At 43.3% G+C, this 22,729-nt stretch overlaps 1 protein-coding gene across 2 annotated transcripts in view; it reads left to right on the forward strand.

Moving 5' to 3' along the window:
• The first annotated feature begins 1,012 nt into the window (after window positions 1–1,012).
• dbn1 (drebrin 1) overlaps window positions 1,013–22,729 on the forward strand; it is a 209,842-nt gene continuing 188,125 nt past the window's right edge. Inside the window, exon 1 of one of the 2 annotated variants that reach the window (XM_078550640.1) lies at window positions 1,013–1,861. In XM_078550640.1, the coding sequence (XP_078406766.1) occupies window positions 1,764–1,861 (98 nt within the window). In that variant the 5' untranslated portion in view covers window positions 1,013–1,763. The remainder of the gene's footprint in view (window positions 1,862–22,729) is intronic. The other variant, XM_078550641.1, reaches the window with a different exon arrangement.

The raw sequence follows: 22,729 nt of genomic DNA on the forward strand, positions 1-22,729 counted from the left end.
AGTGCCACTGTGATGCTACGTATGTAGGCCATACATCCCAATGTCTGGTGGATCGTATCAAACAGCATGTCCCTGCCACTCTTGCGTGCTGGCAAAACTCAAAACACAGTGTTTAACAGTAGATGTGATTCTGCGATTGGACATCATTTGCTAAATAATCCTCAATGTGTTAAGAATTACGCTGACAACCAATTTAAGATTGTCAGTTGGGCTCACAGTGTGGCACATTTGTGTGTACTGGAAGCTACATATATTGATACACAGGGCCCTGTTCTTTGCAGACAGAAAGAACATGAACACACGTTGTGCCTGTTTCAGCTAAACTAAATAAGTGACAGCCATTCACTGACTCATTCTTCAAGGCAATGCCTTGACCAATCAGGATCAAGCTGCCTGGTTTAAATTTCAAACAATGCTTGGCAGTTAACTGTCAGTCACCATCACTGGTACATTCTGGTACGCTTCTACCAATCCACTTGCCAACCAATCAGCACTCTCTTCACATACAGCATAAATTGTTGTTTTCCTCTTATATTGATATTCTTGCAAAGTGTCCTGATGAGTACAAGACAAAAAGCTCCAACATGTCTCTTTTTTCAGCAATAACAAGTTACATAAATGAAAATGTTTTGATTATTTTATTCATTTCCCAGTTGGAGAAAGGCAGATATAAATGGTTGGGTACTAGAACCTAAGTGTAATATAAGAAGAGCTTTTTTTTCAGTGCTGACAAGGTATGCTGGCAGGTACCTAGTGCAGTGTAGAAGCTTTTAACTATTTTTATCGTGGCACCATATATGCTGGTAGCACTAAGATCCAGCTCAGTGGAATATGGAGCAGCAAACACAAGCAGATGTCTGGGCCTAGCACAGTGTTACAAAAATCTGAATCTTTGTTCAGTTCCAGAGTGGGTTCAGAGAATGGAGGCAATAACAAGAAGCTAGTACACTGTGCAAGAAGTCTTTTTTCAGTTTTGGAGGTGCGGGTACCCAGGCAAACACTAGGACCCTGTGCAGTGCAGATGTAGCCTTTGTTCATTTCAGAGTAGTGTGCACTTGCAGAGCCCATCAAGACTCAAAGCAATAAGGGAGGGAACGAATGCACTGTACAGTAGTAAGCCGCTGTTTAATTTCAGGCAAGGGGAGAGTGGATACTCCAGCTAGCAGAATCACAGAATTGTTACAGGACAGAAGAAGGCCATTAGGACTCTATGCAATATGGGAAAAGCCTTAGTTTGTTTGAATGCAGGAAAGGTACCAGTCCAGCAGGAGAATCCTAGTGTAATGTAGAATGAACTTTGTTTAGTTTCATAGCGTGGCAGGGTATAGAGACAGAGATTAAAACCCTGCCTATTGGCGAGGAGCCTTTGGTTCCTTTCTAGAACGGGCGGGCTGACAGGGCAATAATAGCAGTGGGCGAAGTGGCAGAAGAGTCTTTGTTCAGATTCAGTTTGGGGCGGGTATTGTGCTGGCACTCGGACTCATCGCTGTAAAGGAGGAGCCTTTGTTCAGTTTCAGTGTGGGGCGGGTACCCATCCAGGCACTAGGACCCGGCGCAATGCGGGAGGAGTCTTTGTTCAGTTTCAGTGTGGGGCGGGTACCCATCCAGGCACTAGGACCCGGCGCAGTGCGGGAGGAGTCTTTGTTCAGTTTCAGTGTGGGGCGGGTACCCATCCAGGCACTAGGACCCGGCGCAGTGCGGGAGGAGTCTTTGTTCAGTTTCAGAGCGAGCGCAGCTACAGCCTCGGAGCCGGAGAGATCTCAATGGGAGCAGGGACCATGGCGCTCAACCTTAGCAATAACAGACTTGCTTTACTCACAGCCTATGAGGATGTCATCAACGAGAAGACCTCCACCGACTGGTAAGGGAATCTCGGTACTGAACGGGGCTGGATGGTAGGTCGAGAGCTGGGAGTGGAGATGAGGTTCGGGTAGAGATGAAGATGGAGGGATGCAGATGGTAAATCGCAGCAGAGCCAGGCTTTGGGGATTTCCTCCTATTGCAGAATTGGGAAATGCACCAGCGCCTAGCTCTAGGCGAACAATAGGACACCATCGGATGCGAAGGAACAACATTATGTAATATATACAACTATTAAAAACGGTGTCAAATTAAATATTACGTTCTGAAATACAAATATTTTAAAAATTGACTCAGAATGTTAACCGTTACATAACCGTTTTCAATATTGATGTTTTATTAATTAATTAATAGTATATAAAGGGATCGTCCACGATACCCTTGAGATACCATGGTTCAATATAATCAATGATAAATCTGCAGTTAGTTACACTGTTTCATGGGTGGGCTATTTATATTTATCGAGGTGCATTTTAGTGTATTTTTCCTATGATTATTCTTAATTGTTTCAATTGTAAAATATTAAATGCTGGCTGCTTCGATAGATAATCTTTGCTGGTAACGGAAGGCGACGCCAGTACCTGCCCTTTCTGGATTTACCCAGTGCTTGTGGTCTGAAGTTGCTGTGTCAAAAAATCTGAACCGCTTAAGGCTGTTGTGTGACGGGCAAACCTCCTCTCCAATCGCCCTGTGATTACTGATAGGTGCCAGTCAACGAAGCGCAGATCGCTCTGTCTCTTTGTTACATGGTAACGCAAGCTGAAAGGACAGCGTAAATGGTGGAAAGACTGCAATTTATTCACCTCCTCCCCCCCCCCCACCCCCGCTTATTAGATAGTCTGTTATTTCGTGCATTAATCACTGTGCATCGTAACCGATGCTTAGTGTATTTTTATTCGCCACATGCGTTGTCCCTGTATAGTTATTTCTAAGAAGTTATAACGTATCTATAATAACCATTATTCCATTGACCGGCCCCTTTTTCTGATTGTGGCTGATGGTAATGCAGTCAGAGTGACTGATAACATTGGAATTTGGGGAAAGGTTGGCGTGGTTAGCAAATGTTTGAATTATATTGAATAATTCAAGCCTTACTAGACATATTTCGCTATCAATTTCACTTCTTAAATGTTTAAAGGATAAAATCATAAATACATCACTGGTTGCCTTTGCCACCGCTATACCTGAGTGAAATATTATAACAGTTATGGTATTGCATTCTATACATGTGGTTCTCAAAGTGCTTGCATAGCTCCAGAACTATGAAAATTGCTTGACTTCATGGAATGGTTTGCACTCCCTTTCTCAGGCCTATTAAACGTGTTTTTTTTGCATCCTCCACCCAATCAGATGCGTTCTATTTTACCTGTTTAAAGCCATACCATTTTAAAGTGCTTGCTGGTAAAGCAGCTGGTAAAAGCCTTTGCACAAAGGTTGGACCAGATATGTGTAAAAGTTACCGTTATTCACTTTGTTCAGATTTACTGTGATGAAAATTGTACCCAACGGACACTTGGTACATAGCTTCGTTCCATTTTTGACTGTGTTTTGCTCACCTCACTATTGTGGAGAATATCATCTCAAGTTGACCTACCTGACCTCATACAGATTTATGTGCAAAAATGTAATTATCTATAATCTGAATATTTGTCAATATTTAGTTGAAATTGAAATCTAGAGAGCATTGTGTGACCAGAAAACTCTTGGAAAAGAAAAGGGTTAAGTTTAGAAGAGGACTGGGCGGTAGAAAATGAGATTACTTTTGTAGCTATGAAATCCTGCCCACGATCATTTCACAGTGTGGGGATGCATTGCGCCCTCTAGTTAGTTGTGATGATCATGTGTGGGTACAATCATTGCCTGGGGTAGGTAGTTATCATTCCAGTATTGAGATGCTTATCTAGGTAAGTATAATAATTCATTGTCTTAGGTAAAATGATAAATTCAGAGTTTGAGATATCGTAACAACATTTGTATTCAAATAATATCTATCTATCCTTTTTTCTTGTCTCTATTTCATTCTTTCTCTCTCATTAAAATTATCATTAAAATGTCATGAACAACTACATAAGATAATCAAAAAAGGCTAATGAAATGCTGCTCTTTATATCTAGAGGATTAGATGTCATGCTTCAACCCTGGTTAGACCATGCCTGTTGTATTTAATGAGCAGTTCTGCGCACTATCCCTTAGAAATTATATATTGGCCATGATGGGAGTGCAGCATAGGTTTACCAAAGTGATACTTGGACTCCTAAGGGTTGCATTTCGAGGAGAGATTACACAAACTAGGATTGTATTTGCTGGAATTTAGAAGGGCTGACTTGATCAAAATTTTCAAGATATTAAGGGAAACAAATAGGAAAGATAGAGAGAAACTATTTCCACTGGTGAGGGAGTCTAGCACTAGGGTCATAGTCTAAAAATTAGGGCCAGGCCTTTCAATAGTAAAATTAAGAGACACTTCTTTACGCAAAGGGTGGTGTGAATTTGGAACTCTCCTCCAATGACAATAATTACTAGGTTAATTGTTAAATTTAAAACTGAGATTGATAGATTTTAGTTAATTAAAGGTATTAAGAAAAATGGAGTTCGCAGATCAGCATAATCTCATTGAATGGTAGAACAGTCTTGAGGGGCGAAATGGGCTTCTCCTGTTGCTTTGATGTGGATAGGGAGGCAGATTACCTCACTAACCACCCCCCCCCCGCCCTGCCACCGTACTGAAAAGTACCTTGGGACAAGCTGACCAGAAACCCAGGTGCCCTTCAGCAATATTATGCTGGGAGCAACCTTAATTGGTTCAGAGTGGGACTTCCACCTCCATCTGGGAGGAAGCCCTGCCCTAGGGAGCTGCCAGCCATTCTGATTGACTGGTAACTCTGTAGTCCCAGCAGCACCAGAAGTAAATAGTGGCCACTGCTGGGACTACAAACAGACCAGGAAAAAGGAAAACGATGGATTGTCAACTTCAGGCAAATCAGGGGTTTTTGGTCAGGCTTGCCTGGCAGACCCCAGCAAGGGGAGAGGAAGGGGGTGGGCAGGTTTGTGGGGGTCAGGTTTTAGTGGCAAGGGGGAGGGACAAAGAGGAAAGCATGTTTTCAGGGGTGGCCCTGATGGGCACAGGGAACCCCTAAAATGAGGTGCCCCGCCTCCCTGCCCAACAGCAGACCATGCAGTGATAGCTGCTGGCCTTCCTTCCTTTGGTCTTTATTGTAAGGGGATTGGAGTACAGGAATAAGGAAGCCTTGCTACAATTGTACAGGGTTTTGGTGAGACCACATCTGGAATACTGTGTGCAGTTTTGGTCTCCACATTTCAGAAAGGACAGAAAGAACAGAAAGGAGAGACTTGCATTGGATGCAGTACAGTGTGGATTCACTAAATTGGTCCCTGAGGAGGCTGTCCTATGATAAGAGACTGAGTAAATTTGGCTTATATTCTCAGGAGTGAATGAGTGGTGATCTCATTGAAACCTACAAAATTATGAAGGGGCTTGATAGGGTAGACATTGAGAAATCATTTCCACTGGCTGGGGAATCGAAAACAAAGGGGCACAGTCTCAGGATAAGGGGCCATTTAGAACTGAGATGAGGAGAAATTACTTCACTCAAAGGGTAGTGGATCTATGGAATTCTCTACCCCAGAGGGTTGTGAATGCTACATCCTTGAATACATTTAAGGCTGGGATAGGCAAATTTTTGGTCTCTCAGGGAATTAAAGGACATGGGGGTGGGCAGGAAAATGGGGTTGAAGCCCAAGATCAGCCATGATCATATTGACTGGCGGAGCAGGCTCGACAGTCCATATTGTCTACTCCTGCTCCTATTTCTTGTGTTCTTGTGTTTCCCAGCCAGGTGAAAATTTGCAGTGGAGGAGGAAAGAGGCCCTTAAGTGGTCATTAATTGGCCACTTATGTTCTTCAATAGACTTAAGGGTGGGCAGGCTTCCTGATACCTTGCCCACCCACCGTAATATGGGAGACAGGTCGGGGTTGGGTGGGAAGGCAACAGGAAGGCCACCCATTCTATTTTATGAGCATCCCACCTTCAAATGGTGGAAGGCTGGAAAATTCACCCCATGTTCCTATTTTCCTCTCTCCATCTCTCTCAATATGCTTCTCCTTTTCATGCTTTACCCTCCTTTGCTTCTTGCATTCCATCTTTCCCCCTCTTTCAGTTACACTTTTGCTTGTATTCCTTTTGCTTCCATCTGTCTTACTGCCACTTTCCAATTAATCTTTTTCATTCTACGTGCCACCTGACAGCAGTAATGAAGTGACAGAATGTAGTAATTCAGAGATTAGAGAGGTTTGTAGCTAAAACATAATTTTAATGGGAGACTTTAATTCTCATATAGATTGAGAAGAGCGGGGTAGCTCAGATCAGAAAGTTAGTAAATTTCTTGTGTGCATTCAAGATAACTTTCTGGACCAGCATGTTGTTGAAGCAACAAGAGAGCAGGTCCTATTAGATTTAGTAATGAGTAATGAGCAAGGTTTAGTTAATAATCTAACAGTAAGGAAACATTTATCTAACCGATCATAATATGATCAAATTTAATGTTAGGTTGAAATCACATACTATGGTTACCCAGATTCAAGATTTTGGGAAGCTAACTTTGATAACAGCAAATTCGTCAAAAATGTTATCAGGTAAAACTACAAATGAATAGTGGTGTTCAAAAAATAATTTAACTTAATACAGGAACAGTCTTAGGTCCCCTGAGGACCATGAATTCTATTTATCAAATAAAATGGCCATGGTCGACAAAAGGTGAGAGTTAACAGAAAGCTAAAGGAAAGCGCATATAGAAGTAAAAAGAATAATGCAGATCCAGGAAACTGAGAGAGACAGCTAAAGAAGACAAAATGATATCAGCATAAAAGCAAAAAACTGCGGATGCTGGAAATCCAAAACAAAAACAAAAATACCTGGAAAAACTCAGCAGGTCTGGCAGCATCTGTGGAGAGGAGCACAGTTAAATGATATCAATGATATCAAGTGCTGCAAAAAAGGAATATGAAAAGAAATTTGCCAATGATATCCAGATTAACAGGCAAAGTTTTTACATTTTGCATTATAAGAAAAAGGGTGTTCGTGGGTAATGTGGACCCTATAAAACAGATGGGGGTAATATTACAAATGAAAAAAGGTCTTGGCAGACTTATTGAATTTTACCATTCTATATAGGAATAGGATAATATACCTGACATTCCAGGCAATGAACCAAGGACAGGAATTCACTAAAACTAACAAAAGCATAAATACAGTTTTAATAAAAGTAATGGCACTAAAGACTGACAAATCCTTAGGACCTGATGATTTCCACCCCAGGGTATCAAAGGAAGTAAGTGAGAAAATTGTAGCTGTTTCAGCCATAGTCTTTCAAAGATTCAGGAATTGTCCATTTAAATTGGAAAATTCCAAATGTAACTTCATTTGTAGAGAAATGTGTGAGAAGAAACCAGGAAGTTAGAGAATTGTTGTCTAACATCCATTATAGAGAAATTGTTGGAATCTGTAATCAAAGACAGAGTGACAGAACACCTTAGAGAAATTTAAAACTGATTAGAAAGCGGGAACATGGATTTGTAAAGGGTAGGTGAAATAAACCGAGTTTAATTAAACTTTTTGAGGAAGTAACCAAAGTAATAAACATGTCCTTAGATGTTGTTTATATGGACTTCCGGAAGGCATTCGATAAGGTTCTGCGTAAGAGGTTGTTTGCTTCAAATTAAAATTCATGGAATTAAAAGTAAATTATTCACATGGTTAGGAGGTTGGTTAGATGATAAAAGACAGAGTCCGGAATTTTCCAGCCCTGTTGGAATTGGATGTCATGGTGGGTGGGGGGAGCGGTGTACAATATGGCAAGAAGGCCAAAAATCGGTTTTATGCTGTTGTGAAACCAGTTTGCGATCGTCCGCTCCACCCATCAATGGCGGGCTGCGTTTCCTGCTGCTGCATGTCGAAAACATCATTTTAATACATTTGCATCTAATTATAAGCCCTGCTCACTGGAATCAACCCCCCACATCAAATATACCACCCACATCAGCGTGACTTCCGAATGGCTTGCTTCACAACTGCCTTTAAAAGGCATGCACCTGGCGACCGGCACTTCAAGGGGAACTTAGAGGTGAGTACACACAACCTTGCACATCACCCATAGAACATCAAGGAAGAGGTGCCGCGCATTCACTGGGGGCACAGGCAAGTCGTTTTTTCCTGGCTGGCTTTCAGTGTGGTGCTGGGGAAAGGACTCCAGTCCGGGTCAGGCCTGGGTTGTGATGTGGCAGCACAGACTGAAGGAAATACTCAAGCACTTGCCGGGGGCGTAGTGGGTGAGGCGGGGTGAGGAAGTGGCCATGCACGTGGAAAAGCTTGCCAAAAGTGTGCATTCTTCCACAGCTGAGAATGTTCAGCTGCAGATCCATTGACATGCTTGGAGTTGGGCCCGCTCTGAAGCTTTTCTGCCCACTCAAGCAATGCAAAAGCATGAAAATACCACTAAATGCTCCAGAACTTTTTACCCCTCAGGCACAGACTGCAAATTAATGTGCATATTAGGAGGCAGCAGAGCAATTGGCTGACTGGGCAAGTTGTACAATCCCCTTGCGAAAGGTGGCCATGACGCAGTCATGGGTGGAGGCACTCACAGCCCCTTGCAATGTCTTTATTCAGATTTGGACTAGTATCCATCATGGTTAAAGCTAACAGCACAGCCTTGCAGCGTGGGTTAGGAGAATAGTTGAGCTGAGATCACAGCATGCAGTCCAATGGTTTTGGACAGTCAATGAGCGCACTACACAATGGCCATCCAAGTAGTGGCCAGCACTCACTTGCATGTGTGAAAGGGCCTTGAGACTTCACCAGGAGAGGTTCTTAGTACACATATGCTAACCCACATGTCTCTCTCTTTCATCCTGCAGGAGGAGAACATCAGGATCATGGAGCCTGGTGATTTAGTAGTATGTCTCATGGCTTACAGAGACCAGAGAAGAAGCAGAGAGCAGCCTAGGTGCCTGACTCGGCAAAGGGGGGAGCACCTTCCTCAAGTTGAAGGGGCGGCAGGGCCTGCTGCGCATGCAGCTGATGATCCACAGCGAGCCACCGCTTGTAAGTGCACTGCTAGAGCCATGGTCTTTAAACGGTGCCTATGATTCCTGCAGATGTCGTCGAAGGGGACATGGAGGACATCCACTGCCAGTGGCCATGAAAGCGACCATGGCGCTCTTATTTTACACCAGTGGCTCTTTCCTGGGCTCCACAGGTGACCTGTGTGGGATCACGCAAGCATCCACACCCAAGTGTATCCAGGAGGTCATGGAAGCCATCCTCGAGAAGGCACAGAACTTTGTGCATTTCGGCCAGGATCAGAAAAGCCAGGAAGCAAAAGCGTTGGGATTTGCGCAGATCTCAGGTTTTCCACAGGTGCAGGGTGCCATCGACTGCACTCACTGGGCGCTTAGATCTCAGTGGCAATAGTCGTTCAACCACAATGGGTTCCACTTGCTGAATGTTCAGCTGGTGTGTGACCACTACAAACACATCCTACAGGTCTGCGCATGTTTCCATGACTCCTATATCCTTAGCAGGTCTCAGATCCCTGACATCTTCCAAGGTCATGAGAGGCCACAGGGTTAGCTGCTCAGTGACAAGGGGTACTCACAGAGGACGTGGCTGATGACGCCCGTGGGGCAGCCTCAGACTGCAGCAGAGCAACGATATAAAAAGACTCATGCCGTGACCTGGATTTTGGTTGAACAAACAATAGGCATTTTGAAAATTAGATTCCAGTGCCTCGACAGGTCCAGAGGAGCACTGCAATGCAATCACCAGAGAGTGTCACACATCATCATCATTTGCTGCACACTCCACAACCTGCACTGCAAAGGGGGGAACACCTGGCTGAGGAGGAGATGGAGGACTTGCACATATCCTCTGATGAGGAAGATGTCAAACGGGATGACAATGATGAGTCCGTCAAAGGCGAGGATCCCGGCAATGAGGCCATCTCACTGGCCAGAAAAGGCAGATGCGATCAGGTGTCCCTTGTAGCCACAAGATTCGTGGAGGATGATGATGAGATGCAGTGAAGACGGACCTGACATCCTCACCTTGCATCTGTTTGACCCCAGTGTGGCTGATGGCAGTGCAAATACCCTCAGTGCTCAGGCTCATGTCATGGAGGTGCAGCAGAGCCAGCCCCACCTCCAAGGTGCTGAGAGCACCATAGAGAGAATGATGGAACTCTGTGACACCAGCCCACAACTGGCAGCAAAGACAAGCACCATCGATGTGCAGATATTACTAATGTGTCCAATTAATGTGAAGCTGGACCATCACTTTGGTCTGAAGGTTACATACTGCATAAGGAAGAGGCCCTGGACTGAGAGACCTGACATTATCTTGTGCAAGAACCAAGGTTTCACATTTGAGTGACACGAACACTGCTCAACATAACAAGGAGCCATAGGCAAGGAGACGTTTTTGGGAGTTACAATAGTGAACGTTGTGTACAAGTGATTCACACCTGTGCCCAGGATGTCCAACTACATCATCTTAACCTTCTTAACCCTACCGGTGCTCCCCCGACACCCACGCGGAGGTGGAGGCAGTCTACTGACTGCTGCACCTTGTCTATAATGATCTTGGTGGGCGTCCTTTGGAGGGCTGAAACCTGGAGGTCCCCAGCCTGTTTTCAGGATCCTTCTGTGTGGCAGTGGCACCCATCTTGGCCTGTGGTGCTGGAGCTGCTGGGGTCACAGGAAGAGGGGATTCAGATAGGCCGGACGCTCTTGGAGTCACCTGGGTGGATGTCCCCGGAGTGTGCACCTGCTAATCCTCCAACCTATGGGTGCCCAATGGCCCCTAGCTGATTCCTTGAAGAGAAGGGAAGGCTGGAGTGAGATCAAACTGGCCCGCACTCCTCTCGTGTTGACACTGTTGGAGGCCAACCATGATGTCAGCGATGCAGTTCAGCCCACGCAGCAGTGCAGGACCGATGTCCTGGACTAAGGTCTCCATGGCATCAGCCATGCTACTAGTGTTGACCTTGGTGCGATGGCATGCTGTTGCTATCACCTCTGACTGAAGGCGGATGGACTCCTGCATTGTGCCTTGCAATCTGAGGAGTGCAGCAGACATCTCTTCCTGATATTTCTGAGCTTGCCTTTGCAGCTCCAGTATCTGAGTTATGACTGAGTTCAGAGGCCTCCAGCTATCCTCCGAGTGCCAGAAACCTGCGAAGTCCCTGCCTCTGCCTGCTGTTGATCAGACAGTGCAAAGTGCTCACCAGATTGTGACTCCAAGGCTACTCTAGAAGTAGGTCCCACCAAGGTGTGTGTCTCTGTGCTGGTGGAGAGTTTGGGTGTGCGCTGTGACGGGTCTTCAATGACGGTGTCATCAGATTCTTCTTCCGCGATGTCTTCAGGACTTGACTCGAGGACCTGGGTCATGGACCCTCTCGACTGCATCACAGACGTGCCTGAGAAAGCAAGAAGAGATAATTAGTACTTGGCAGGGAACTGCGGAACAAGGGAACTGACTCACTGCATGGTTGTCTGATGGATGTTGCACTTGTGGATCCTCACTTGGTTGAGCACCGCTGACCTCACCGTCAGCACAAGAATGGTCCAGATTGTTGCCGGCCAGCTGGATAAATATTTTCAAAGTCTGTGAGGACCTTGATGTCAGGCATTCCTCCACCAGTCTGCGGCCTCCCCCTTTTGTTGTGTGCCAGTTTGTCCTGCATGAATACAAATGGGGAGAGTGTAAGCAGGATGCTTGCCAGACCAGATGAGAAGGATTCCTGGCATATGTGGGTGGTGAGTCGTGCCATGGTTGGGATGAGGACATGATCCACAGAGAGAATGAAGGTGTTTGCGTGAGACAGTAAATGGTGATGTCCTTTGAACTGGCAGTGAGTGAGATCCCTGTGGATGTGTGATGGGTTTGTGAGTTGAGAGTGATAAGAAGAGTGACTTTCCCTGGTGGAACAGAGGAGATCATTCGTCCTCTGTTGGCACTGGGTGGCTGTCCTCTTTTGTAGGGTGTTGGCGCTGACCACTTCTGTCATCGTCTCCCATGTTGGATTAGTGACCTTGCTTGCTGTTCTTTGCCCAGAGCGGGGGTAGAGAACTTCATGGTGGGCCTCCACTGCATCCAGTAGGCACCTTTGGGAGGTGTCGCTAAATTTGGGGGCAGCATGTTTCCTCTCTTTGGCAGCTATGACTTTGCAGCAGCATCCGATGCTTTACAGAGTGCTAGCTCTGTGCAGCGATCTGGCGTGTTTCCTGGGAATGCATCATTAATAAAGTGGATCGTGCCAGGAATGGGATGATATGGCGGAACACCCACCATTGCAGCTGGTGGGTAAAATATCCTTTTTCCTGCCCACTACCACACTTTGTGCAAGTCTGGAACGATTCCATCCAGAGAGTAGGGATAATAAGTATGTACTTAAATTGGAAGGAAGTAAGTAACTAGTGGTTTCTTACAAGGATCTGTGCTGGGATCTCAGCTATTCATTATATTTATATTTATATTTATTAATAGCTTAGATAACACAATAGCTTGCTGATGACACGAAGTTTGGTAAAGTAAGTAGCATAAAATTATAAAGAGAGATTGGCAGAATCAGTGAATGGACAAAACTGTGGCAGATGGATTTCAATGCAGGTAAGTGTGAGGGTTTTTTTTTGCCTAAAATAAGATATAGTCATGCATTATTTAAATGGTGGAGGTCCATAGAGATTTTGGGGTGCATGTACACTGATTGCTAAAATGTAGTAGTCAAGTATAAAAATTAATCAAAAAGGCTTATAGAATGGTAGCCTTTTATAACAAGGGAACTAGAATTAAAGGGAAGAATGGTTTACTACATCTATACAAAGCCTTGGTTAGACCACAGCTGGAGTACTGTGCTTCACAGCTAAGGAAGGAATTGGCCCTGGAAGGAATGCAGCGCAGAATCTCCAGAATATTACCAGGGTTCCAAATATTACATATATGAAGAGTGATTGTATAAACTAGACTTGTATTCACTGGAATATGGAAAGTTTACAGGGTGATTTGATTGAAGCTTTTGGGATTTTGCAGGAATCAATAGAGTAGATAGAGATAATTTTTTCACTGCTGGGAAAGTATAGGAAAAGAGGACATAACCTTAAAATCAGAGCCAACCATACAAAAGAAAAGTTAGGAAACTTCTTCACATGATGGGTGGTAGATGTGTGGAACTCTCCCCTACAAAGCAGTAGATGTACACTCAATCAATAATTTTAACCCGAGATTGATAGATTTCTTTGCTCACCGAGGGTATTAAGGGATACGGGGCCAAGGAAGGTAAATGAAGTTAGGATGCAGATCAACCATGATTTTATTGTGGTAACTAGGGTTTTATCTAATGTGTAGTATACCTTTAAGAAGAATGTTATAAAGGAAGATCACATGAGTTTACGTAACCAATAGTGGAGTAGCACGGGCTAACTCTGTAGTTAGTTGGAAGTCGATAGTTTGTAAGTCAGTAGCAGAAGTACGTAGATAGAGTCTGGTGTAGAAACACCCATGTTTAGCTGCTGAGTACCTTGTAAATAACCAGAATGTGTACCACCTAAGAAGTGTCTGCAGAACTACTCTATCTAAATTTCCAACTCAGTCACCCCGCAACAAGCATGCAATTGGGACTCACAAGCCACAACAATGGCAAAACAGACTAGAAGGGCTGAATGACCTACCCCTGTTTCTAATTTTACTCATTTGTCTCACTTGTACTCTCTTCCTACTTTTTCTCTTCATCTCTTTCTCTTTTTACCAACTGTTTTAATCTCTCCCTTTAACTATTTCACTTTTATTCCATGTCCCTTAGTTTCTACTCCATAACATTGACTTAAACTTTGGAAGATCTGCGATTCATTCTTTAGAATTCTGTAGAACATATAACACAGAAACAGGCCATTCAACCTATCTAGGCTGTACTGGTGTTTATACTCCATGCTACTCATTCACTGGGAGTTCTTCAGTGCAGGGAACAGGAGTAATCATAGGGTAAGGTTTCTTTGTGAGCTTTTTGAGAAGATGTTCACTGGTCATGTGTCTTTCATTCCTTTGCAGGTCATGTGTTTTCTATATTTCTTTCATTTCTATTGCTTATTGTCAGTCAATGTCTGCTTTGTAGACCAGGTCATGTGCTTTCATCTGGATTAGCTGGGTCTGAGATGCTCTGCATTTCATTGAAAAATGTAATTTTACAAATGATCTTGCAAATTTCTTCAACTCTATCTGATTTGTTTTCTGCTATTGATTCCAATAGTATGCTGAAGGTTTGTTTTTGTTGTGGTAATGACAGTGTCACTTCCTCTTGGTTAAACACTGGGATTGAGTAGGCAGACTTAGATAAATAATCGCACTTTGGTCACAGCTTGTAAACACAGGTTGTCCATTATTTTAGAGTGTAATTGATGTATGCATAAGTATTTAGTTTGTATGTTATGTGGTGTGTACTCTAATAATTAAAAATTGCAAATGTTTTTTGCTATTCCTAACTTTTTAACCACCATTTTGAAGATATCCTTAATGGTGATTTGACCAAAACATATAAACTGTCACAACTTCAGATGTATTGCTAATCAGAGGTTGTGAGACCATTCATTTTCTTGACTGGAGGACATCAATGATTTTTATTTAAAAAGCCTATTCTGCACTTTCTTTAGAACACAGAACTGATTAGTCTTTTCAATGTTTTGAAGTAATTTGCATTCCAAGAACGGAACATTCTCATTTAGCTCTATGGTCACAATGAAATAAGCTTCTCTTTCGGACTTTGATCATGTATCTTTCATTTGAATGTTCATTTAAGAGTCAAATACCTCAGGAAGAAAGGGGAGGTCTGCTTCCCAGGACTGTAGTAAGTAAACTTCAACTAATTTTAAATTAGAGATTTTCATAGAATGAACAGGGGATAATTGAAATCCCATTGATATCTGGTCATAGGGAGACATTGGGCTGAATTTGTGTGTTCCTGGTGGGCTTGTTTCCTGTGGGGTGGGGGGAGGGGGCACATGTAAAATAGGGCAGGTGCACACCCCACCACCTTCCCACTCAATACGGGGGGGTGCAGGCAGGTGCTGCAGTCGGCAGCCTGCTGCCATATTTAAATGAATAATCAAGGGTCAATTTGGTTTGTTATCAAGCCAATTGACCCTGATAATGCGCTGCCCATGCCATAACAAGTTTTATGTGGGCAACCGAGCAGGCACGGGAAGCCCGATTTTTTTTTTCACTGAAATGTTTAAAGGACAGGAAGGAAGCAGGGGGGGTGGCGGGGGGATCACTCTTCGGGCTGACCTTTGCCGATCGAGGGTCAAACCCTCCCTTCCTTCCTACCCACTCTCTCCCTTAAACCCACTCCCTCCCCCTGCCACTCCATTCCCTAACCTACTCAAACCCTCCCAGCCCAAGACCCTGGATTTACCTGCTCTGGAGTTGTGTCTGCTCCACACCAACATTGTTTCCAGCTGGGGTGGGGGGCATTTCATAACTTGTATAAATTTTTTGCTTTTAAGTTTCAAGTGATGATTTGATATGAAGAATGATGTTACTGACCATTGAGTTTACTTTGTATTTTGGCATACATGAACAGGTCTGCTAACTGAAACTGTATTATAAGCAGTTACCTCTACTCAAGTACTGTTCCTCACCTTTGACCCTTCTGTCCTTGCAAACTACAGCTCTATCTCCAAACTTCCCTCCTTCCCAAGTCCTTAAATGTGCGGTTGCCTCCCAAAGTTGTGTCCATCTTTCCCATAACTCCATGTTTGAACATCTGCATCAGGCTTTTGTCCCTGCCACAGCAAAGTCACCAATTGTATCTCCCGTGACTGTGACCATGATGTACTATCCCTCGTCATCTTTCTCAAACTCTCTGCAGCCTCTGATGCAGTGGCCACACGATTCTTCTCCAATATCTTTCCTCCACTGTCCAGCTGAATAGTCTGTCTGCTTCCTAGTTTCACTCTTAATTATCCAGTAGTAGCTAAAGGACCCCCTGTAATTACTTCTTTTCTCACCATTGTTCTATTACTTCTATGTTGTCAAACTGATTGACCAACGTCCAGTATTGAATGAGCCACAATTTTCTCTAACCAAATATTGTGTAGACCAAAGCCATTGTCTTTGACCTTTGCCATTAATTCTAACCTCCTTCCATGTTACTCTCAAGTTGAACCAGACAGTTTGCAACATCAGTGTTGTATTTAACCCTGAGCTGAGCTTTTGACCCAGTGTTCTCTCAATCCACCTCTGTAACATTGTCTATCTTCTCCCTGTTGGTAAATCCACCTCCGTAACATCTCCTCTCCTGCTTTTTTTTTTACTTATCATCCACTGAAACCCTCATTGGTGCTTTCATTATCTCTGGACTCAACTATTCCTGATGTCCACACAATAATTTTCCACTATCCATAAGCTTGCATTGATCAAAAACTCTACTGCCCATATCCTAACTTGCACTAAGTCCCATTCACCCATCACCATTGTGCTCATTGACCTACATTGGCTTTCAGTCCACCAATTGATTTTAAAATTTTCATCCTCATGCTCAAATCTCTTCATGGCCTCCTTATTTCTGTAGCCTCCTCCAATCCTCTAAGAACTCCTGCATTCCTCCAACTCTAACCTTATGCACCTCCCAATCCTTTCTCCCCACTACTCGTAGTCGTGTCTTCTGCTGTATAGGCCTGAGGCTCTGGAATTTCCTCTCGAAACTTCCCCACCTTTTTTTTCAAAGACCCTCCTTTAAAACCTACCTCTTTAACCAAGCTTTTAGTCATTCTTCTAATAGCTCCTCCTTTGACTTAGTGCCAATTTTTGGCTAATAATGCTTCTGTGAAGTACATTAGCATAGTTTTCTGCATCAAAGACATAATTTAAATGTAACTTGTTGTTGAACATGAGGTTTTTTTTGGAATGCTGAAACTTTGTTGGATTGGTAGTATTTCTTACCACTACCTTTTTAGACCTTCAGCTATTGATGCTATATTTAAAACCTTTAGTCAGTTGAACCCAGACATTTTTCATCCAAGATAATGAACCAAATACTCCAAACAAAAGATAATTTAAAAACTCCTGCAAATGTAAAAAATCTTTCAGGCTCTTGTCATGTCTGTACATTGAGATGAATGTCAACTCTGGTGCTGATATCTGGTGCTGCATATTTTTCTCTTTGTTGGAAGATAATTTCAAAAGTTTTCATCGCTGCATTGTAACCTTGCCTATGCTGTAGAGTTCCAGTTACTAAGACTGTTCAAAACGTCTTCATATAACAACCCTCTTTTTGTACTTGTTTACACTGAATTCCCCTTTTTAAACTCAGAATATCTAGTCAGATGGTCAGATTTTCACAAAACAGTAATCGGGTATTTACAGGGACTGAACTTTGTCGTAATGGGGCTGGTTTGGTAGCTGAGGCACTGTGCAGCTCGTTAAATATGATAGCATTGCTAGGCTGCTTGGCTGGGACTACATCATGAGGCTGGTTGGATAGCTAATGTGATGGTGCTCCAACAATGGTGTTACACAGGGAATTCCAGAGTACTGAACTAGGTATGATAACAGAATAGTGATCTACATCCATGTCTGAATGGTGGAGTGCTTGGAGGTGATGGTGTTCTCCAACATAACTGCTGTTGTCCTTCTCTGTGGTATATGTTACGGAGGAAAGGAGATTATGTTAAGGTAACAAAAATCAAAATGCTGGAAAAACTCATCAGGTCTACATCATCTTGGAGAGAAAGACAGAGTTAACATTTCGAGTCCGTATGACTCTTCTTCAGAGCTTCTTCAGATGTTAAGGTAATCTTGGTGAGTTGCTGCAGTGCATTTTGCTGGTGGTACTTACTAAAGTCACAATACACAGTTGATGGAAAGGATGGATATTGATATATGGATGGATATCAATGGTTCAGTGACAAGGGCGCTGATCTAGTTAATCTGTTCATCCCTACATGGTGTCAAACTTCTTAAGAGTTGTAGCAGCCGCATGCATCGAAGCATGTAGTGAGCATTTTATCCCACTCCTGACTTGCAGGTGGCAGAGAAGACTTAAGGCATCAGGGCATGAGTCATTCATGCAAGTACCAAGCCTTTGCCCTTCTTTCAAGCTCCAGTATTGATGTCGCTGTCCAGTTAAGTGTTAGATTAATGGTAACCTCCCGAGATCGCGATTGAAGGTTGGGGAGGTGATTGGGCTTTATGTTATTAGGGATGGTCATTACCTAGCCCTGTACCTAGTGAATGTTGGCTGCTACTTGTCAGCCCAGGTTTTATTTTCCACATGTGGTTTTGGCATTTCTACACAGGGAGGATCTTCTGTTACTTTAGAATCACATAATTTTGAGAACAAAGCCAAAATTAATTTATTTATATTAGCTTGTGGCTTATCGCGAGATTCATTTCCAATTACAAGCATTGTGCAGTAGTAGACAAAATCGTTTGTTCTTACCTTTACTTCATATTTTATCTCTCCTAATCATATTTTTTCTTTCCAGAATTCTGGAATGTAGGACATAGAACATAGTGTCAGTAACAGAAACATTCCACATCTTTCATCTCTCATTTATGGAAAGAATAGGCCTGACTGAATGAAACAAACAATTCAACCACATCTATTATGTAGATTTATTGAGTGGCCTCTAGCATGATAGAACCAGGTGCATCGTCCTACCAAATGTCAGGAAAAGACTGTGGCAGCAGATAATGTGGCAGCAGACTCTGCTCCCAGGCTTAATTTACAGTTGATACTGATTCAGCTGATCTTAGCTAGGAAACAGTTGTAGTGCAAAAGTTAGTGTCAGAGCCTTGGTTGAGGAAGGGAAAAATTGACGAGGGTTTTTTGTGTAAAGGTCTGTTGAGAACAGGACTAGGTTAGGCCATGCTGCCTTTAGTTAAATAGCTGTCAAGACCTATTGTCTAGACCACTTGAATGAGGTGATTTAGGACTGTCTGTACTGATGGAACTGTACCACACAAGTGCCAGCATTATCTGGAGAGTAAGGCAAGCTAGGGAGACCAGAAGTCGTGGGAGCAGAAGTAGGCCATTTGGCCCACGAATCTGCTCCACCATTCAATGAGATCATGGCTGATCTGATAATCCTCCACTTCACTTTCTTACCATGTCCCCATAACCCTTGATTCCCTTACTGATTAAAAATCTGTCTATCTCAGCCTTGAATATACTTAACGACCCAGCCTCTACAGCCCTCAGTGGTAAAGAATTCCACATACTCACTACCCTCCGAGAGAAGAAATCCCCCCTCATCTCTGTTTTAAATGGCGACCCCTTACTCTGAGATTATGCCCTCTGGCCCTAGACTCTCCCACAAGGGGAAACAACCTCTCAGCATCTACCCTGTCAAGCCCCCTTAGAATCTTATATGTTTCAATAAGGTCTCCTCTCATTCTTCTAAACTCCAGTGAGTGCAGACCCAGCCTACTGAGCCTCTCCTCATAAGAAAATCCCTCCATACCCGGGATCAACCTAGTGAACCTTCTCTGGACTGCCTCCAATGCCAGTATATCTTTCCTCAGATAAGGGGGTAGGGGATAAGCGGAGAGGGTGAATCCATTTTATCTGGTTTCATATATTATGGACACCAATTGTTTCTATGTTGAGTTTTAGCAGGCCTGATGTAAATAAATATCAAGTATGGATTCATAAAAGTATTGTAAAATTGAGGAGAATCTGTTCTGGTGAGTTATATTAGAATTGTGCACCTGCATGTAGCATGCTGTGGATTTAAGGTAGTCAGGCAATCAAATGTGTATTTATTTTGCAGTTATTTTCCTTTTGAGTGTCCTTCCTTTTTACAGAAACTTTAATCCATATGTGGGAATGGTAGCATAGTGGTAATAATGCTGGATTAGTAATCCAGAGACCTAGACTATTGCCCTGAAGACATGAGTTCAAATCCAACCACGGTAACCTGGGGAATTTACGTTCAATGAATTAAATAAACCTGGAATTTTAAAAAAGCTAGTCTCAGTTATGGTGACCATAAAGCTACAGGCTTGTCATAAAAACACATCACTAATGTCCTTTAGGGGAGGAAATCTGATGTCCTTAACCAGTCTGGCCTACAAGTGACTCCAGACCCACAACAATGTGGTTGACTCTGAACTGCCCTCTGAAATGGTCAAACAAGCCACTCAGTTGTATCAAACCAAATCGAATAAAAATAAAGCCAGACAGACCATCTGGCATCAACCTAGTTGAAACAGTCGATCGAGCAAAGCCCTCCTCAATAACATTTGTACCAAAATTAGGAGAGCTGTCCCACAGACCACTCGAGCAACAGCCAGACATAGTCATACTCATAGAGTCACTGCTACTGGCCAAGCTGGCAAGTCTTGAAGGACAGCTTGGGCCTGCAGCAGGTGGTAAGAGAACCAACACCAGGGAAAAACCTACTTGACCTCATCCTAATCAATCTACCTGCCATAGATGCATCTATAGTATTGGTAGGATTCACCACCACACAGTCCTTATGGAGATATAGTCCTGTCTTTACATTGAGGAAACCTTCCACTGTGTTGTTTGGCACTACAACAGTGCTAAATGAAATAGACTCAGATCAAATCTAGCAGCTCAAAACTGGACACCCATGAGGCGCTGTAAACCATCAGAATATATTGTAGTCCACCACTATCTGTAACCTCATGGCTTGGCATATCCCTCACTCTACCATTACCTTCAAGCCAAGGGACCAACCTTGGTTCAACAAGGAGTGTAGGAGAACATGCCAGGAGCAGAACCAGGCATATCTAAAAATGAGATTTCAGCTGTTGAAGCTACAACTAAGTACTATATGCATGCTAAACAGCAAAGGCAGCATGCTATTGACAGAGCTAAATGATCCCATAACCAACAGATCAGTTCAAAGTTCTGTAATTCTGCCACATCCAGTCACTAATGGTGGTAGACAATTAAACAACTAATGGGAGGAGGAGACTTCATGAACATCCCAATCCTCAATATTGGAAGAGCCCAGCATGTGAGTGTAAAAGACAAGGCAGAAACGTTTGCAACCATCTTCGGCCAGGAGGGCTGAGTGAATGATCCATCTTGAACTCCTAAGGTCTTCAGCATCACAGATATCCACCTTCAGCCTATTTAATTTGTTAAACATGATATCGAGAAATGGCTATGTGCAAAGGACACCGCAAAGTCTATTGGCCCCAATAACATCATGTTTGTAATGCTAAAAATTTGTCTCCAAAACTAGCCACACTCCTAGCCAAGCTGTTGTACCCAACAATATGGAAAATTGCCCAAAAACCAGGACAAATTCTATCCAGTGAATTACGACTCCATCAGTTTACTCACAACCATCAGCAAAGTGGTGGAGGGTGTCTTTGACAGGGCTATCAAGCACTTACTCAGCAATGACTTGCTTATTGATGCTTATTTTGGGTTCCACCAGGGCCACTTGGCTCCTGACCTCATTACAGCCTTGGTCACAACATAGAAAAAAGAGCTGAATTCTAGAGGTGAGGTGAGAGTGACAGCCCTTAACATCAAGGAAGCATTTGTTTGAGTGTGGCATCAAGGAGCCTTGGTAAAATTGAAGTCAGTGGGAATCAGGGGGAAAGCTCTCCACTGGTTGGAGTCATACTTAGCACAAAGGAAGATGTTTGTGATTATTGGAAGCCAATCAGCTCAGCACCAGGACATCGCTGCATGTGTTCCTAAGGGTAGTATCCAAGGCTCAACTATCTTCAACTGTTTCGTCAATGACCCCTCCATTGTAAGGTCAGAGGTGATGTTTGCTGATAATTGCACAGCATTCAGTCCCTTCTGTAATTTCTCAGATAATGAAGCAGTCTATCTCCAAATGCATCAAGACCTGGACAACATCAAGACTTGGGCTGATAAGTGACAAGTTACATTTGTGCCACACAAGTGCCAGTCAATGACCATCTCCAACAAGAGAAAATCTAATCATCTCCCCTTGACATTTAATGGCATTACAATTGCTGAATACCCCACCATCAGCATCCTGGGGTTACCAGTACTGAACTGGACCAGCCACATAAATACTATGGCTACAAGAGAAGGTCAGAGGCTGGGAATTATGTGGCAAGTAACTCAGCTTCTGACTCTCCAAAGCCAGCCCACCACCTACAGGATTCAAGTCAGGGGGGTGTCAGAATACTCCCCACTTTCTTGGATGAATGCAGCTCCAACAACATTCAAGAAGCTCAACACCATCCTAGACAAAGCTGCCCGCTTGTTTGGCACCTCATTCATCACCTAGACATTCAGCCCTTCCACCAGTGGTGCACAGTGGCAACGGTGCGCTAAAGCAGCTTGCCAAGGCTCCTTTGAAAGCAGCTTCCAAACACTCAACCTTTAGCACCTAGAAGAACAAGGGCTTCAGGCTCATGGGAATACTACCACCTGCAAGTTCCCCTCCAAGTCACACATCACCCTGATTTTGGAAATGTATTGTTATTTGTCACTGGACTTCCTCCCTAACAGCACAGTGGGTGTACCAAACATAAGGACTGCAGTGGTTCAAGAAGATGGCTCACCACCAACTTCTCAATGGCAATTAGAGTTAGGTAATAAATTCTGGCCTTGCCAGCGATACCCACATCTCATGAATGAATTAAAAAAATCATTAGCATTGGATCTCTGCATTGAACGCTGACTCATTACAGGGAATGATGTGAATTGCTACAGTTTCTCTTTCCTCTACTATAAAAAAATCAGCATATTTTCACTAGACTGTACAGATGTGTGATTGGATGTCTTTCCTGATAATGAATAAATTGTTTACAACAGAGAATTGTAAATCATAACAGCT

This window comes from Cetorhinus maximus, chromosome 10 (genome assembly GCF_964194155.1).
Source record: "Cetorhinus maximus chromosome 10, sCetMax3.hap1.1, whole genome shotgun sequence".
NCBI lineage: Eukaryota > Metazoa > Chordata > Chondrichthyes > Lamniformes > Cetorhinidae > Cetorhinus > Cetorhinus maximus.